At 36.9% G+C, this 16647-nt stretch overlaps 1 protein-coding gene across 1 annotated transcript in view; it reads right to left on the bottom strand.

Annotated features, from left to right (window-relative positions):
- Window positions 1-601: 601 nt before the first annotated feature.
- Window positions 602-16647, bottom strand: part of CDKL3 (cyclin dependent kinase like 3) — a 31643-nt gene continuing 15597 nt past the window's right edge. The window contains exons 6-12 of the mRNA XM_084886635.1: window positions 14394-14482; window positions 11376-11529; window positions 10964-11292; window positions 9730-9823; window positions 4895-5057; window positions 3557-3654; window positions 602-715 (exon numbers count right to left, since the gene is read on the bottom strand). Coding sequence (XP_084742761.1) covers window positions 662-715; window positions 3557-3654; window positions 4895-5057; window positions 9730-9823; window positions 10964-11292; window positions 11376-11529; window positions 14394-14482 — 981 coding nt within the window. The 3' untranslated portion in view covers window positions 602-661. The remainder of the gene's footprint in view (window positions 716-3556; window positions 3655-4894; window positions 5058-9729; window positions 9824-10963; window positions 11293-11375; window positions 11530-14393; window positions 14483-16647) is intronic.

Below are 16647 nucleotides of genomic sequence, written 5' to 3'. Positions count from 1 at the left end.
GTTGTTTTATTAGGATGTACCAGTCAGGCAGTTTTATATATATATATATATATATATATATATATATATATACACACACACACACACACACACACACACACACACACCCCGTATTTTTCGAACCATAAGACGTACTTTTTTCCCCCAGAAGTGGGGGGAAAAGTCCCTGCATCTTATGGTCCAAATATAGCCTACACATATACTTTAAAAATAAATTTTTTTTACTTGCCAGGCTCTGTGTGGTCTCTGTGTGCTTGCCCAGCTCTAAAATGGTTCTAAATGCTGCTCTTTACTTTACAGGGTTGATTACATGTGTTTATGACTGTGATGTTGGGTTTTAATGCACATAAAATATTTTAGGACACTATTTGTTTCAGAATCTTTTTTTCTTCATTTCCCTTCTCTAAAAACTGGTGCGTCTTATGGTCCGGTGCGTCTTATGGTCCGAAAAATACGGTATATGTTCAAATTAAGAAAACATAAATAATTTAAAGATTAATAAATTTAAAAACAAATTTAGGTGAATATACATATAACTACACAGAATTTATGTATTTGTAGAATTATCTAGTAGCATTTTTGCATGTAATATTTAAAAAAGTATTTTTAAAAAACCATACAGTGATTCTGGGATTCCCTGAATTTTCAGCTGCTGCATTTTTTACTCTACATCTGGCAGGTTCTTCTTCTTTTCAACTTGTGCATTTCCTGTATTCTGAAAAGTAAATAGAAACAAGAACCTTAATTGAGGAAATGGTGAGTCTTTGGCTAAAGAAATACGCATAGCCACACATAAGTACTTGTGCTTTGCACCTGGAGGCTGTTTCATGAGGTGCAGGGAGACTATCTAGCAAAGTATTCTTCATTATCATCATGAAACAGCTGAAGATAGTTTTTGTATGGGCACTTCTCTCTTCCTAATACACTCTTTAGCAGTAATTTAAGGTTTTCTCTCTAGATCAGTGTTTCCCAAAGTTTGGTATGCATACCTCCAGGGGTACAGGAAGAGTTTGGTGGGGGTATGTACTGCACAGTGCTTAGCTGCGCCTAATTCTACGTTCTCATGAGTACGAGGGGTACTCAGTGTTATGAAAATTATAGAAGGGGTACGCATATGTCAAAAATTTGGGAAACACTGCTTAGATCATAGAGTCTATTCAATGCATGCATGTGCTATTTCAATAAACGCCAAAAATGGTTTGGCTCAATGGATAGAGCGTCGGCTTGGGGACTGAAAGGTCCCGGGTTCGATTCCGGTCAAGGGCATGTACCTTGGTTGCGGGCATATCCCCAGTAGGGGGTGTGCAAGAGGCAGCTGATCGATGACTCTCTCTCATCGATGTTTCTAACTCTCTATCTTTCTCCCTTCCTCTCTGTACAAAAATCAATAAAATATATTTTAAAAAATTAATTTAAGATGCCTAAAATAGTTTAATGTACAACTGGGAAGTGCCTGGATCTGATTAGGTAATTCAAAAACAAGTCAATGACACAGCCAAGAATAAAACAAATAAGTTGCTAATACCTCTTACGTTTTTAAAGACATGTGATATTGTTTTTTGCTCTAAACTAACAAACTACCAACTCAAAATTTAGGAAATATTCTCAGTTCTGACATTAATTTATTATAAGTGTCTGAAATAGACTTACATGCAATTTCAGTCACTTGTCAAAATTGTATTTGAATGAGCAATACAAATAAAATACAACCACCATTGGTAACTTCTGGTTATTTATTTATTTATTTATTTTGTAATTATTTCTAAGAACTACAACTGTTTCAAGGTCATTCTTTAAAATGCCATATTTTTAGAAGTTCTATACCTTATGAGCAAGAAGAAATTTTCCCTTCCTATTTACTTTTATATTTTAAAATTACAAAACTATTTTAAGAGTTCTTTTCTTGCCAGGACCGGTTTGGCTCAGTGGATAGAGCGTCAGCCTGCGGACTGAAAGGTCCCAGGTTCGATTCCGGTCAAGGGCATGTACCTTTGGTTGCGGGCACATCCCCAGTGGGGGGGGGGGGGGTGCAAGAAGCAGCTGGTCGATGTTTCTCTCTCATCGACGTTTCTAACTCTCTGTCCATCTCAATTCCTCTCTGTGTAAAATCAATAAAATATATTTTTTTTAAAAAAGATTTCTTTTCTTTTTGCATTGGCATGTAATTGTAGTTCCAGAGGGGCTCTCAGAGGACAGTGGAATAAATACATAATAGCACATTACTAACATGCCCAAACTCAGGAGCTCTAACTCACCAATCATTTAGGATATGTGCAAATGGTGTGCTGTTCAACATCAAATCACCCAAGTTTAAAGCAACCCTATTACTTTTTTAATTAACTAAAAGATGATCACTAATGTGTTTCATGTTCTGTCTAGAAAATTTCTCCATTCTGCAAAATAAACTGAGAGTTCTTAACAAGTTCTAGACCAAGAATAAAGTACACTAGTAAATGTCACAAAAAATATACCTAACAGTGTTTGATAACTGTTTTACTTGAATGTTGTAGACTTAGTTAAAATACCGTAAGTAGTTTCAGATCAGAGTTTCTTCATTTTTCTAATTTACTCAAATTTCCTTTATAGGTTTGTGCTAATTTTATCACAAATAAAAATGTAATCAAGCTCTGGTCTGTGTGGCTCAGTTGGTTGGGTGTTGTCCCATGCACTGAAAGGTTGCTGGTTCCCAGTCAGAGCAGGAGTCCAGGTTGGGGCCTTGATCCCACGTAGGGGGCATGCAGGAGGCAACCGTCTCACAACAATGTTTCTTTCTTTCCTTCTCCCTTCCTCTTTCTAAAAATTAGTGAACCATTATTTTAAAAAATGTAATCAATTTTATTTTAAAAATAAGAAACTGAGATAACAAAGTTGCTGACCTCACGAAAATAGAAGGCTAACTGTTTGATTTAATTCATGGGTGCTCTGCACAATCCCCTTCTTTTAAAAGAATACTTTTAGATAGTATTCATTTGGGTGTTTAGGGCTTCAGATTTCCAAATAAAATTCAAGACTCTCTCTGGTGGGTTGGGGCTGAGACATTTCAACAAGATTATCTGATAGCTGGCTAAGAGCAAATATTTGTGAAAATAGGACAGCAGGTAGACAGAAGATATTCTGGAACAAATTGGAGGGGGTAGGGGGAACGGGAAGAGGCTCAAGACAAATCTGTTCTTGTGGCCAGTATAGCCATAAGTTTATAGCATTATTCATCTCCTCTGGCATAGATTACTTGCCCAATGCTTGTGGTAATACACATAACACATAGTCCTTTCCCTGAGTACAACATTCTAATCACTTCAACATTCAAATAAAAGCTGGTATTCACTACCCTCCCCCCAAGAAAGTTATAAAACCTTTAGTAAGTAGTTATTCTGAAAAAAAATTATATATATATATATATATATATATATATATATATATAGGTTTCTCAAAATCAAAGATTACAGAATGTTTAATTTTTACATAACTTTACAATGATAATAACTAAGTTTACACACCAAGTCAAGGATTCTAAACAGCATTCCTTAGTTAAAGCTATAAACAAAAAATGTTTTACCTCTTGTTTTTCTTGATTTTGGTTCATATTAAGTAAAGTTGGTATTTTAGATGAATCTGTTTTCTTTGATTCCCTCTTTGGCACTTTTATCTGTTTAACTTTTGCAAAAATATATACAATAACAACTTATTATTCTTACATTAAAATTTTACTTTCTTTTTTAAGAGTTTCAAATGGAAATTCTGATGGCCACTTAGGTTAATTCCTCACTTTATTATGAAAGAACTGAACAAATTATGAGTTGTAATGGTAAAATCCACCAATTATAAATTATTTGTTTTATAACTTTACAAATAATATGTCATTAAAAGAAGACATGTGTTGCCCTAGCTGGTTTGGATCAGTGGATAGAGCATCAACCTGTGGACTGAAGGGTCCCAGGTTCGATTCTGGTCAAGGATACATGCCTGGGTTATGGGCTTGTCATCCGAGTTTAAAGCAACCCAATGGATGTTTCTCTCTCTCTCTCTCTCCCCTCTCCATTCCTCTCTGAAATCAATAGAAATATATATTTAAAAAAAAGAAGATATGCATTTTTAAAAATTCTAAGTATAACTGTTAAGTGGATCGGATAATTCCTCTTGAACTATACAAGTACTATATTCATGCTATTATATTAAGTTTTCACAAGGTGTCACTGTTCTTCAAATAATATAACATTTACTATGCCAGAAATGAATTTCATTTTAAGAAATCAATACCTGATATAAATCTTTAAAAAATTTTTATTTTATTTTCTTTACAGAGAGGATGGGAGAAGGATAGAGAGTTAGAAACATAATGAGAGAGAAACATGGATCAGCTGCCTCCTGCACACTCCCTACTGGGGATGTACCTGCAACCAAGGTACATGCCCTTGACTGGAATCGAACCTGGGACCCTGGAGTCTGCAGGCTGATGCTCTATCCACTGAGCCAAACTGGTTAGGGCCCTGTTATAAATCTTATTCTACTAATTCCTTGGATTCCTGAAGCTCATATATAATTCCTGCCATTATATGGGCAAATAATCATGGGTAAACATAGGAAATGGATTGGTTCCAAACATAGACCGAACCAAAACCACCTTCTTCATATACTGTTCTAAACATTTCAACAATACTGAGCTAATGAAATATTTAACTTTTAAAGTTTTCTTAACATTTAAAATTTTTCCTTTAAATCTCGCCCCTTATTTGATGATGGAGGGGAAGGGGGAATACTCGCCTGATGAAAATATTTTTCACAGTAATTTACCATTTTCTACCTAAATCACATTATAACATGTAAGTTATGTTACAAAAAAGGTTTTGTGTAAGATAACATTGGGAGATTATAATTCTATGAAACATTTATGTACCTTCTGTTCTTTTCATTTCATTTGATTGTATTAGGAAAGGCAGTTTTGGGAAATGGAACTCTTTCCTATCAGGTCTGGAAAAATTCAACTTCCTTTTACTTCCACTTGCCATTTGGTCACTTTGACTTGTCCGCTCACTAAATATACCTTTCTCCATTTGGCTCTAAACAAATAAATAAACAAGAATTAATTTGAAGAAAAATGTGTAACTATTCAATGACAAGCCTAGAATTATTAGACATTCGGATGGTATAAAGCTGTGGTTGGCAAACTGCGGCTCACGAGAACATGCGGCTCTTTGTTCTCTTGAGTGTGGCTCTTCCACAAAATACCACGGCCTGGGCGAGTCTATTTTGAAGAAGTGGTGTTAGAAGAAATTTAAGTTTAAAAAATTTGGCTCTCAAAAGAAATTTCAATCATTGTACTGTTGATATTTGGCTCTGTTGACTAATGAGTTTGCCAACCACTGGTATAAGGTATGCATAACAATGTCTTCTAAAAGAGAATACCAATAAATATATAAACAGATTAAAGTTCAATAAAAGTTTCATAAAGCAATCATTGTTTTTAGCATATTAAATATTCTGAGAATAATAGTCTTGACCATGAGAACCACAATCTTAACTTTTAATTTTTAATCCTATTCATTATACTCTGACTTTGGACAAATTGCTTCAGTTCATTTTATTAAAAATTTACTTTTCTAACCCTCACCAATGTGGCTCAGTTGGTTAGCATCATCCCATGCACCAAAAGACAGCAGGTTCAATTCCCAGTCAGGACACATGCCCATGTGGTGGGTTCAGTCCCCAGCAAGAGTGCATATAGGAGGCAACCGATCAATGTTTCTCTTTTTCTCCCTCTTCCTTCTCTCTCTAAAGTAAATAAAAACATATTGTTATTTTTAAAAACTATTTTTCAATTTAAAAATGTGCTCTGGACACTGGGAAAACCCAAAAGGAAAGTAAACTACTTGTGAACTCAGCATTCTGGAAAACCTTTTATGTTTTCTGATGTTGCTCACTTGACAACAGATGATAAAAACTTTCCTAGGTTAACTGAACTGTCTGGCTTTAGGGTGAAGGCTGAAGGAGCAGCTTCCTCTTGGACTCAAGTGCTGGCAGAGGCCATTGTTCCTCTGCTCATTCCCCTCAAGAGCTGGCAGGCCGACTTCATATCTGAGTCTCCATCAATCTAGCTAACATGTTTCCCCAGCCCTGGTGATTCCCTGAAATCCCACTCCACCCAGCTTGTAGGCCCATCCACATTGTTTCCAGTGGCTTTTCCATACAAACAGCCTCTCTTGCCTTACATTTCAGACTTTCCTAGAATCTCACAAGTAGCATCTGGCCTTTGTGTACTCCATATCTTTGCTAAGTGGCTCCACTCCTGACTTAGTAGCAGCCAGCCTCGGATCATAGCTTGGCTTTTCCTGGGCACCACTAAGCCCAGCATAAATAACAGCCATTGGCAGATTGCTCTATAGCTCATGTCGGGTGGCCCCAGATAGGGCACAGGTGGTAGCTGACCCAATGGATAGCTTCAGACCATAGCAGATTACATCCCAACCACCTCCATTAGTGATACACTCAAGGGATAGACTCAATGGGCATCAAACCCCACTGAAACAAGTCCTTTTCCCTTAGTCCTAGAAGCTGATTGGCCCAGGGAGTTAATCTCTCCCAGTGATGTGCCAACAGCAATCAAGGCTCAACTACAACAGGACATTGCACACAGCCCACACAGGGGTGCACCTGGAGTGCTAAGCTTGGATGACTGGGGAGACTTCACCAATGGGCTCTACAGGACACCTACCAAACAAGGCCACTCTACCAAGTCCAGGAGACATGGAAGCTCTCCCTAATACATAGAATCAAACACAGGGAAGCAGCCAAAAGGAGACAAAAAAAAACAGGTCCAAAATGAAAGAGCAGGAGAAAACTCCAGAAAAAGAACCAAATAAAATGGAGGCAAGCAAACTACCAGATACAGAGTTCAAAACAATGGTTATAAGGATACTCAAGAAACTTAGTGAGAACTTCAACATCATAAAAAGTAATATGAAAGCCATAAAAAAAAGAGCCAATCAGAAATTAAGGATACTAACTGAAATGAAGAATAAATAACAGGGAATCAACAGTAGAGTAGATGAAGCAGAGAATCAAATCAATGACTTAAAATATGAGTGAGCAGAAAACACCCAATCAGAATAGTAAAAAGAAAAAAGAATCCAAAGAAATTAGGATAGTGTAAGAAGCCTTTGGGACAACTTCAAACACACCAACATTTGCATCATGATGATGGAAAACTTCCCTAACCTGGCAAAGAAAAAAGAAGCACAGAGAGTCCCATACAAGATGAACCCCAAGAGACCCACACTGAGATACATAATAACTAAAATGCCAAAGGTTAAAGACAAAGAAAGAATCTTAAAAGCAGCAAGAGAACAGCAGTTAGTAACCTACAAGGGAGCTCCCATAGGATTGTCAACTAAGTTCGCAGGCCAGAAATGATTGGCACAAAATATCCAAAGTGATGAAAAGCAATGATCTACAATAAAGAGTACTCTACCTAGCAAACTTATCATTTATAATCAAAGGACAGATTAAGAGCTTCCAGACAAGAAAAATTAAAGTTCATCACCACCAAGCCAGTATTATATGAAATATTCAAGGGTCTTCATGAAAATAGAAATAAAATAAAGAAGCTGGGGTACAAATACTTATAACAGACAAAATAGACTTTAAAACAAAGCCAAAACAAGAGACAAAGACCCAGCAACTCCACCTCTGGGTATTTATTAAAAAAAAAAATCCAAAACACTAAATCAAAAAGACATATACACTCAAATGTTGTTTTTTTATTAGACTTTTAAAAATATTTATTTTTTTATTTCAGAGAGGAAGGGAGAGGGAGAGATAGAAACATCAATGACAAGAAAGAATGATTAACTGCCTCTTGCACACCCCACACTGGGGATCCAGTCCACAACTTGGGCATGTGCCTAACCCCGAATTGAATCATGACCTCCTGGTTCATAGGTCAAAACTCAACCACTGAGCCACGCATGCCAGGCAGCATTCATGTTTATTGCAGCATTATTTACAATAGCCAAAATATGGAAGCAATCTAAGTGTCCATCAATAGATGAGTGAATCAAAAAGAAATGGTGCATACTGGCTGGTGTTGCTCAGTGGTTAGAATGCAAAGTCTGTGCACTGAGGGGTCATGGGTTGGATTCCTGATCAAGGGCACACACCTAAGTTGCAGGCTCAACTCCCAGCTCTGGTCGGGGTGCATGCAGAAGGCAACCAATCTATGTGCATCTCTCTCTCTCTCTCTCTCTCTCTCTCTCTCTCTCTCTCTCTCTCTCTCTCTCTCTCTCTCTTCTCTCCCTATTTCTATATTTCTTCGGGTAAGGATTAATAATAAACAAACAGAAGTGGTGCATATATACAATGGAATATGATTTGGCCATAAAAAAAATGAAATCTTGGTATCTGTGACAATATGGATGAACCTAGAAGGTTTTGTGCTAGGTGAAATAAGTTAGTCAGAAGGACAATGCCAGATGATTTCGCTTATATGTGGAATATAGAAAACAAAATAGACAAACAGAACAGAGGCAGACTCATAGATGCAGGGAGCACTGTGATGGTTGTCAGGTGAAAGAGGAGTTGAAGCAATGGGTGCAGGAGATGAAGGGATTCAGAAATGCAAATTGGTGGTTGCAGAATGGTCACAGGATGTGGAGTGCAGCATAGGGAATATAGTCAACAATATAGTAGTATGTATGTTGTCAGATGGATGCTGGATATATTGGGGTGATCACTTTGTATTAGATAAATGTCTAATCACAAGGTTATACACTTGAAGCTAATATAATATTGTAGATCAACTGAAGTTTAAAAATAAAAGTCCGTGGCTGGGTAGCTCTGTTGGTTTGAGCGTCATCTCAAGATGCCAAGATTGCAGGTTTGATCCCTGGTCAGGACACATACAAGAATCAACCAATGAATGCACAAATAAGTGGAACAACAAATTTATGTTCTTCATTCTCTCTCTTCCTTTCTCTCTCTCTCTCTCTCACACACAATAAATAAAAATTTTAAAAAGACTACCCTTTAAAAAACTTTTTAATAAAAAGGAAAAGAAAAACTTTCCTAGGTTAATGAACAATCTTCCACAGTATCCCCTTGTGTAGATCACTCTTAACCAGTCACTTGCTCTTGGATGAATTTGTGTTTTCAATTTCTTATTATAAAAAACACAGTGGTTCAATTTTTGAATAGTACTTTCCTATGTTAAAAAAATGAGGGAATGAACAACACTGATTATTTTTTTCTAAAAAGTAAAATGTAACATTTTGGCAATTGCTTTAATCTATAAAGTAAGGTATTGCTAACATTTTTGCAGTGAAAAACAAAACAAAAAGTCAATCCATGGATACAAATAGTAGTACGGTGAAGGACAGTGAAGTGGGGAGTGGGGTACAGGGAGTTAATGAGGGGAAAAAGGAAGACATCGGTAATAGTTTCAACAATAAAGATAAAATTTTTAAACAAGTTTTGTGACTTTTAAAGGTGAAAAATTTAACACACACAGACCCTCCAAGTAACACACTGAATACACAAATCAAGTTAAAAGAAATTAACTAAAATTGTGAAGACACTAAGGAAATGATGGCCTATTTTCATTTCAGGAGGGGGAAAAGGAAACTAAAAGTACATTAAAAAAAATATTAGTGCCCCAGAGATGAAGAAAAGGGCAAGGAAACCAGTGAGAGGAATAATGTTGAAAGAGGCCATAATTTAATGACTAGCTTCTTGCCTTACTTGAGTGGGACCTGTATCCTCTTGCCTGTTATTAGCCATAACGTGTCCAATAGATTGTGAAGGAGTATATCTCTTTTTTGCTCTTTCAGTTAACCTATTATTTAAAAACAAGTAAATAGTTATTAGAACTCCCCAGAAGTGCTTCTGTTTTAGATTCAACAATGAATATGGAAGTCTAGTTAGAACACTGAGTGCCAAAATACAATTGTCAGTCTTTAAGTGCCAATTGCTCTAACTAGAGAGGTGAAAACAGAGAGTAGAACAACTCAGTTGTGGCTAACATCAGTGGTAACTCTATTGTAGGGTTATTCTAATTGACCCTCTTGGTCCCTTCTATCTGATCTGAACCTGGATCTTTGAATTTCTGAACTTCCTGTCCAAAGCTGGTTTACAACCATGGTTACTGCAGCAATAGTTTTTTGGGTCACTTCAAGAACAACCGAGCTCTTGCTATCTGTAACCTGCTGAGCCTTTCGACTGGCATAGACATATCCACCTAGACAAGTCCGCTTGCCCACCTCTGCAGAGTACTAAGTTTTCCAGTGTATAGCCCAAATCAGTCTGGTAGGATCAGCTTGGGATATTGAATCTAGTTTCCCTAAATTTAGAACTGGCCCTGGTGCCTTATTAGACAGACCCTGCCATCCCTCACGCTGCCCTTGATTAACAGACTGATGCACCATTCTCTCAATCTGTACTAGTAGCTAAAACTAGCCAAATTTGTTGGTTTCCTCTAAAAATATTTGACCTTGAAAGACTATTTGACTATAAAAGGTTATTCTCAACCATTCTCTCTCCATTTAGAGAATTCGCTCTAATACAGAAATAAAGCTTACTTTGTTATACCAAGGCAAGTCAATACCAGGATTTAGGACATATCACCTTTTTTTTCTCTCCAAATGAGAAAAAATGTTTCTAAGGTTTTGTGTGTGTGTGTGTGTGTGTGTGTGTGTGTGTGTGTGTTCTGTTCAGTTTTTGTTTGTTAGTTGGAAAATTGAGGCTTTTCCAAAAAAAGGACTAGTGAGAAATTAAACTTCTGTATAGCCCAGCAAAGTTAATTTCTTCTACAGTATTTATAAGGACTCAGTAATGGCCCATTGTATGATTATAATTTCAATAGGTCTTCAAATTCAGCTTACATATACTATAAATCTGATTCTTTGAAATACTATTATATAGGAACATTATATTACTTAGGTCCATTTCCTTCTGTCTCTTTTTTGTTAGAACTCACCTTGAATTGGAGTGGGAGAGATTTAAATTGAGATTGGAAGCCATCAAATTACTGCTAGTTAGGTTGATGGGTGGCATCATCGTATTACCTCCAGCATGTGGATTGTCTTTCATGCCAATAGAGCTAGTGCTGGGATTGGCAGGGTTTGGTGATTCATTGATTACAGATTTTATATTTTGAGACACAGTATGAGCATTTTCAATTGCATCTGATTGACAATGTCCACTTTCATACTCTGTCTTTTTTGGTTCTAAGGTATCTATTTTTCCTCCTTTGCCTTTAATAACTCTGGTTTTTACTTCCTTGGGTTTTTTCTCTTTTTCCATTTCCTGGAATAGATACATCCAAAATCTGAGTCTGTAATTTTTATTATTAGTGTGCTTAACTATGTCACTGACTAAAAAGTTTTTACCTTTCCCAAAAGTGAAGTACGTAGAACTGTATCAGTATACATTGTTTTTCTTTCATCTTTCATAAGTTCATTTTCTTTAGAATTCTCCTTTGACTTTATGAATGAATTGACTTTTGCTTCTTGTAGTAATTTAGCTCTTAGTTCTGGTATGAATCTGATAAAACAAGCAATATTAACCAATAACCTTGTTATTTATGTAGATAATTTTCTTTAATAGACCATTTAATCAATTAATTTACATTTCAACCACAGAATAAGTAATCAAGAATACATGCCCCAAATAGCCCAATATTTATTTACCTAATACAAATTTCTTCCTGATAAAGACCCATCTTTCAATTTTACCATGGGAATTTACTATATAATATTTTTACAGCAAGAACCAAGATGGCTATATAGGTAACTGCCTGTACTTGCCACCTCCTACAAGCACATCAAAATTACAACTAAAATACAGAACAAGTATCATTCAGAACTGCCTGAAAGCTGGCTGAATAGAAGTCCTACAACTAGAGAAGTAAAGAAGAAAGCACATTGAGACTGGTAAGAGGGGCAGAGGCAGGGAAAAGGCTGGTAGGACACCCACATGTGCCATTTTTTAAATCATGAGGCTATCCATGAGGAGCAAGGGATCCCAGCCCCACACCACACCCCCAGCTCAACGCTCCAGAGCTGGGAAGAACGTGTCCAAAACTACAGGCTGTAAAAACCAGTAGGGATTGTGACTGAGGCTACTGGAATCCCAGGTGTTCCCCTTAAAGGGCCTGAACACAAACTTACCTGGTTCTGCTTCTTCTGAGCTCCAGTGCCAGTGGGACCCAGATACATACCGGGAGGAACTGGATTACCTAGCATCTGGGCAGAAACTCAGGGTTGGCTTTCTCCCAGATGGGTTTGCTCACAGGGGTCATCATTCCTGTGCTGGGACCTCCCTGTTTCAGGGCTGACTGGAAGCCATGTCTGACTCTCCATTAGCCTGGAGCACACCCTGGGGATTCCCTGAGACCCTGCTCCATCCAATTTGCAGCTCTACCCAAGCTATTTTACAGCAGCTTTTCCATATGAATGGCCTGTATGGCTCAGGCTTCAGATTTTGCTAAAATCTCTCAAAAAAGCTGCAGCTGATGACAGCTTGCCCCAAACCTATCAGTAAAGGGCCTAAGAAACAGCACTAGCACCAGCCTGCCTTGCTTCACAGCTGGGCCTCACCTTGGCCTCCAAGTTCAATACAAATAGCAACCATCTGAAGATCCCTTTGTAGCTCCTGCCAGGTGGCCCCAGGCAGTGTCTGACTGCACCTTCCAGGAGGCCCTATAGCCAGTGCAGTTTCAGGCCACAGCAGATTACCAGTATAACTCTACACATCCACAAGCAACACTCAAGAGGCAGACTCAGTGAGTACCAAAGCCCCATTGAAGCAAGTCCTGCTCCATAAGGGTGTTTCCTATACAATAGCCTTCCCACCTTAGTCCCAGCTCGTCCTCACAGTCAATTGGCCTGGAGGTCAACTTCTCCCAGTAAGGGCTATAATCTTATTTATTTATTTAAATATATTTTATTGATTTTTATAGAAAGGAAGAGAGAGGGATAGAGAGCTAGAAACATCGATGAGAATCATCCATCAGCTGTCTCTTGCACACCCCCCACTGGGGATGTGCCCACAACCAAGGTACACGCCCTTGACTGGAATCAAACCTAGGACCCTTCAGTCCGCAGGCCGACACTCTATCCACTGAACCAAACCGGTTTCGGCGACCCACACATTTTCTAAGCTCTTACTTTCTATGTTATAATTTTAATTTTAATGTATAGATCAGAGATGGTAGCAGAATAGCAAAAAACAGACTATTCTGAGTCAGAGGTCCAAATGAGAAAAAAGAAATTAGAAATCACTGATTATTTATTTAATGTTATTTCTGGCCAATGATGACCATTGCAAATGTTTGTGAAGAATTTAGCACACATCTTAGGATATAGTAACTGTGTAATTAATGTTAACTGCAATTATTTTTATTTTCCCCCCATTTTTTTATTAAATTATCATCTGTGTACATATACCATTGTGCCCCCCCTCCCACTCCCCAGAGTTTTGTGTCCATTAGTTGTACTTATATGCATGCATACAAGTCCTTCGGTTTATCTCTTATCTTCCCCATATCTCCCTACCCTCCCCACTGTAATTTGACAGTCTGCTTGTTGCTTTACTGACTCTATATCTATCTTTTGGTTCATCAGTTTATAGTGTTCTTTATTATCCGTAAATGAGTGAGGTCATGTGGTGTTTCTCTTTCATTGACTGGCTTATTTCACTCAGCATGATGTTCTCCAATTCCATCCAGGTTGCTGCAAATGATGAGAATTCCTTCTTTTTTATGGCAGCATAATATTCCATTGTGTAGATATACCATAGTTTTTTGTTTGTTTTTTTATCAAATCATCTGCTGATGGGCACCTAGGCTGTTTCCAAATCCTAGCTATTGTAGATTGTGCTGCTATGAACATAGGGGTGCATATATCCTTTCTGATTGGTGTTTCTAGTTTCTTGGGATATATTCCTAGGAGAGGGATTACTGGGTAAAATGGGAGTTCCATTTTCAGTTTTTTGAGGAAGCTCCACACTGTTCTCCACAGTGGTTGCACCAGTCTGCATTCCCACCAGCAGTGAAAGAGGGTTCCTTTTTCTCCGCAACCTCGCCAACACTTGCAATTATATTTTAAAATATTTTTTAAAATATGTAATGCTTCATGAATTTTGTGTCATCCTTGCGCAGGGGTCATGCTAATCTTCTCTGTATTGTTCCAATTTTAGTGTATGTGCTGCTGAAGAGAGCACTGAAATCATTTTTATTATTATGACACCTATAAGTCTACAATATACCTAGTCAGCATGGGAATTCAGTAAGTTTTCACTAAATTGATTTTTCTGTTGTGTAATAATAACCTATGTAGTAATTTTCATGCTAGTAAAATTTCCTAATATAAAACACTTAGAAGTCTACATTCACTCAAAATGCTTACTTTTCAACAAATCCATCTCTAGTAAAATACTCATGATGCAAAAGATCAGCAGATGATATTCTCTCAGCAGGATCAATTTGTAAACAAGCCTAGAAAATAAAAACAAGTATAATTCAGAAAATTTAGAAACATGCCCTGGTTTGGAAAATGTAAAATATGATACTTTGAGAAACAAACAGGCAGTTCCTTTAAAAATTAAACATACGGCTGGCGTGGCTCAGTAGTTGAGCATCCACCTATGAATCAGGAGGTCACAGTTCAATTCCCAGTCAAGGCATCTGTCTAGGTTGTGGGTTCTATCCCCAGGGTAGGATGTCCAGGAGGCAGCTGATCAATGATTCTCTCTCATCATTGATATTTCTATCTCTCTCCCTCTCCCTTCCTCTCTGAAATATATATATATATATATATATATATATATATATATATATATATATATATATATATATTAAAAAATTAAACATACAGCCCTGGCCTGTGTTCCTCAGTTGTTAGAGTGCCGGTCCATGCACCAAAAGGTTGCGTTTTTTTGTTTTGTTTTGTTTTTTAAAATATATTTTATTGATTTTTTTACAGAGAGGAAAAGAGAGGGAAAGAGAGTTGGAAACATCGATCAGCTGCCTTCTGCACACCCCCTATAGGGGATGTGCCCGCAACCAAGGTACATGCCCCTGACCTGAATTGAACCTGGGACCCTTCAATCCACAGGCAGACACCACATCCACTGAGTCAAACCAGCAGGATTGTGCGTCCAATTCCCAGTCAAGGGCATTTACCCACGTACCTGGATTGCAGGCTTGATCCCCTCTTTTTCTTTCTCTTCTCCACCTCCCCATCTCTAACTCCACTTCCCCCTTCTCCTCCACTCATCCTCAGGTGAGGATTAACAACACCAAAAAAAGAGATTATTTCTAGTCTATTAAATCAGTAAATGTTTTTCAAAATTAGAACATCTAATGCTATTGTAGATTAAGAGTGGGAATTTATATCCAATGCTACATGAGAGAACTTTAGTATAAATCAGTAAAATCTTTCTGGAGAAAAAAATAGCAAAATACAACAAAAATTCTAAAAAGTATAAACCCTTCACCCACTACTCACACTTTAGAAATTTATCCTAAACAAAAACAAAGCAAATTCAGAAAGACAGATATAAAAGATGTTCATTGTAGCTGAAAACAAATGTCCAAAATTGCAAGATCAACTAAATAAACTATGGTATAGTCATACAATAAAACACTATGCAACTACAGAAAATTATGATGTAGTTCCATATTTGCTAATGTGGTAATATGTTTATAATATAATGCTAAGTGAAGATAAACAGGTTACATAATAGTGTGTAAAGTATGATACCTTTTAAAAAGCTTAAATTTCTATTTTTTTACATAAACCAGTAATTTCGTCATTTATTATCAAGTATTATGTACTGAACATAATTGTATATGCTATACTTTTAAACAACTGGCAGCTCAGTAAGTTTGTTTACACCAATATCACCACAACCACATGAATAATGAGTTGTGCTATGATCTGGCCTTATAATGACTATAACATCAGTAGGCATTTTTCAGCTAGGTTAACAATCTAGTTTTTCAGCACCACTACAATCCTAATGGATCACCATATATGCAGTCTGTAGTTGACCAAAATGTTATGTGGCTATGACTGTATATATTTCCCATTGTACCGCAACTCCCATGACTGGAAACTGATAGAGCCGAGGTTTACATGTATCAGGTCTGTAGCCAAAGGCAGCACTTAAAAAGCATAAATTTCTAAGCATATATTTGTTGGGCAGTCTGTAAGTATATAAACCAAAATGTTAATAGTAATATTTTCCTGGATTATGGGAGTTAGAAAAATCTTAACTTCTCTTTTTTATCATGTATTTTCTACTTTTTCTATAATCATTATATATTTTGTGTATAATTAAAACTATGAATTAAAAAAAGAAATTAAACTGAAAATGTAGTAAACAAATCTGATCCTTAATAAATTCTAGTCTTCAGGTACCAATAAAATATTTTTTTCCTTCAAGAATAGTCTTTAGATATCACATATGTTTAAGTTTATCTAAATAACAGCAACAACAATATTAACATTGTTGATAGCTTATTCAAGGCCCTATGCTCAAAACATTGCCACTATTACCTCATTTAATCCTCTAGCCCCAGAAAATAAATAGTTAATGTTTTATAGCCTAGTAAACTGAGGCACAGAGATTAAATGACTTGCCCAAGGTTACATAGCT

The sequence above is a fragment of the Pipistrellus hanaki genome (assembly GCF_964339955.1).
Source record: "Pipistrellus hanaki genome assembly, chromosome: 5".
Lineage (NCBI taxonomy): Eukaryota > Metazoa > Chordata > Mammalia > Chiroptera > Vespertilionidae > Pipistrellus > Pipistrellus hanaki.
Note: the sequence above shows the minus strand (reverse complement) of the source record. Positions and strands in the feature narration are given on the sequence as shown.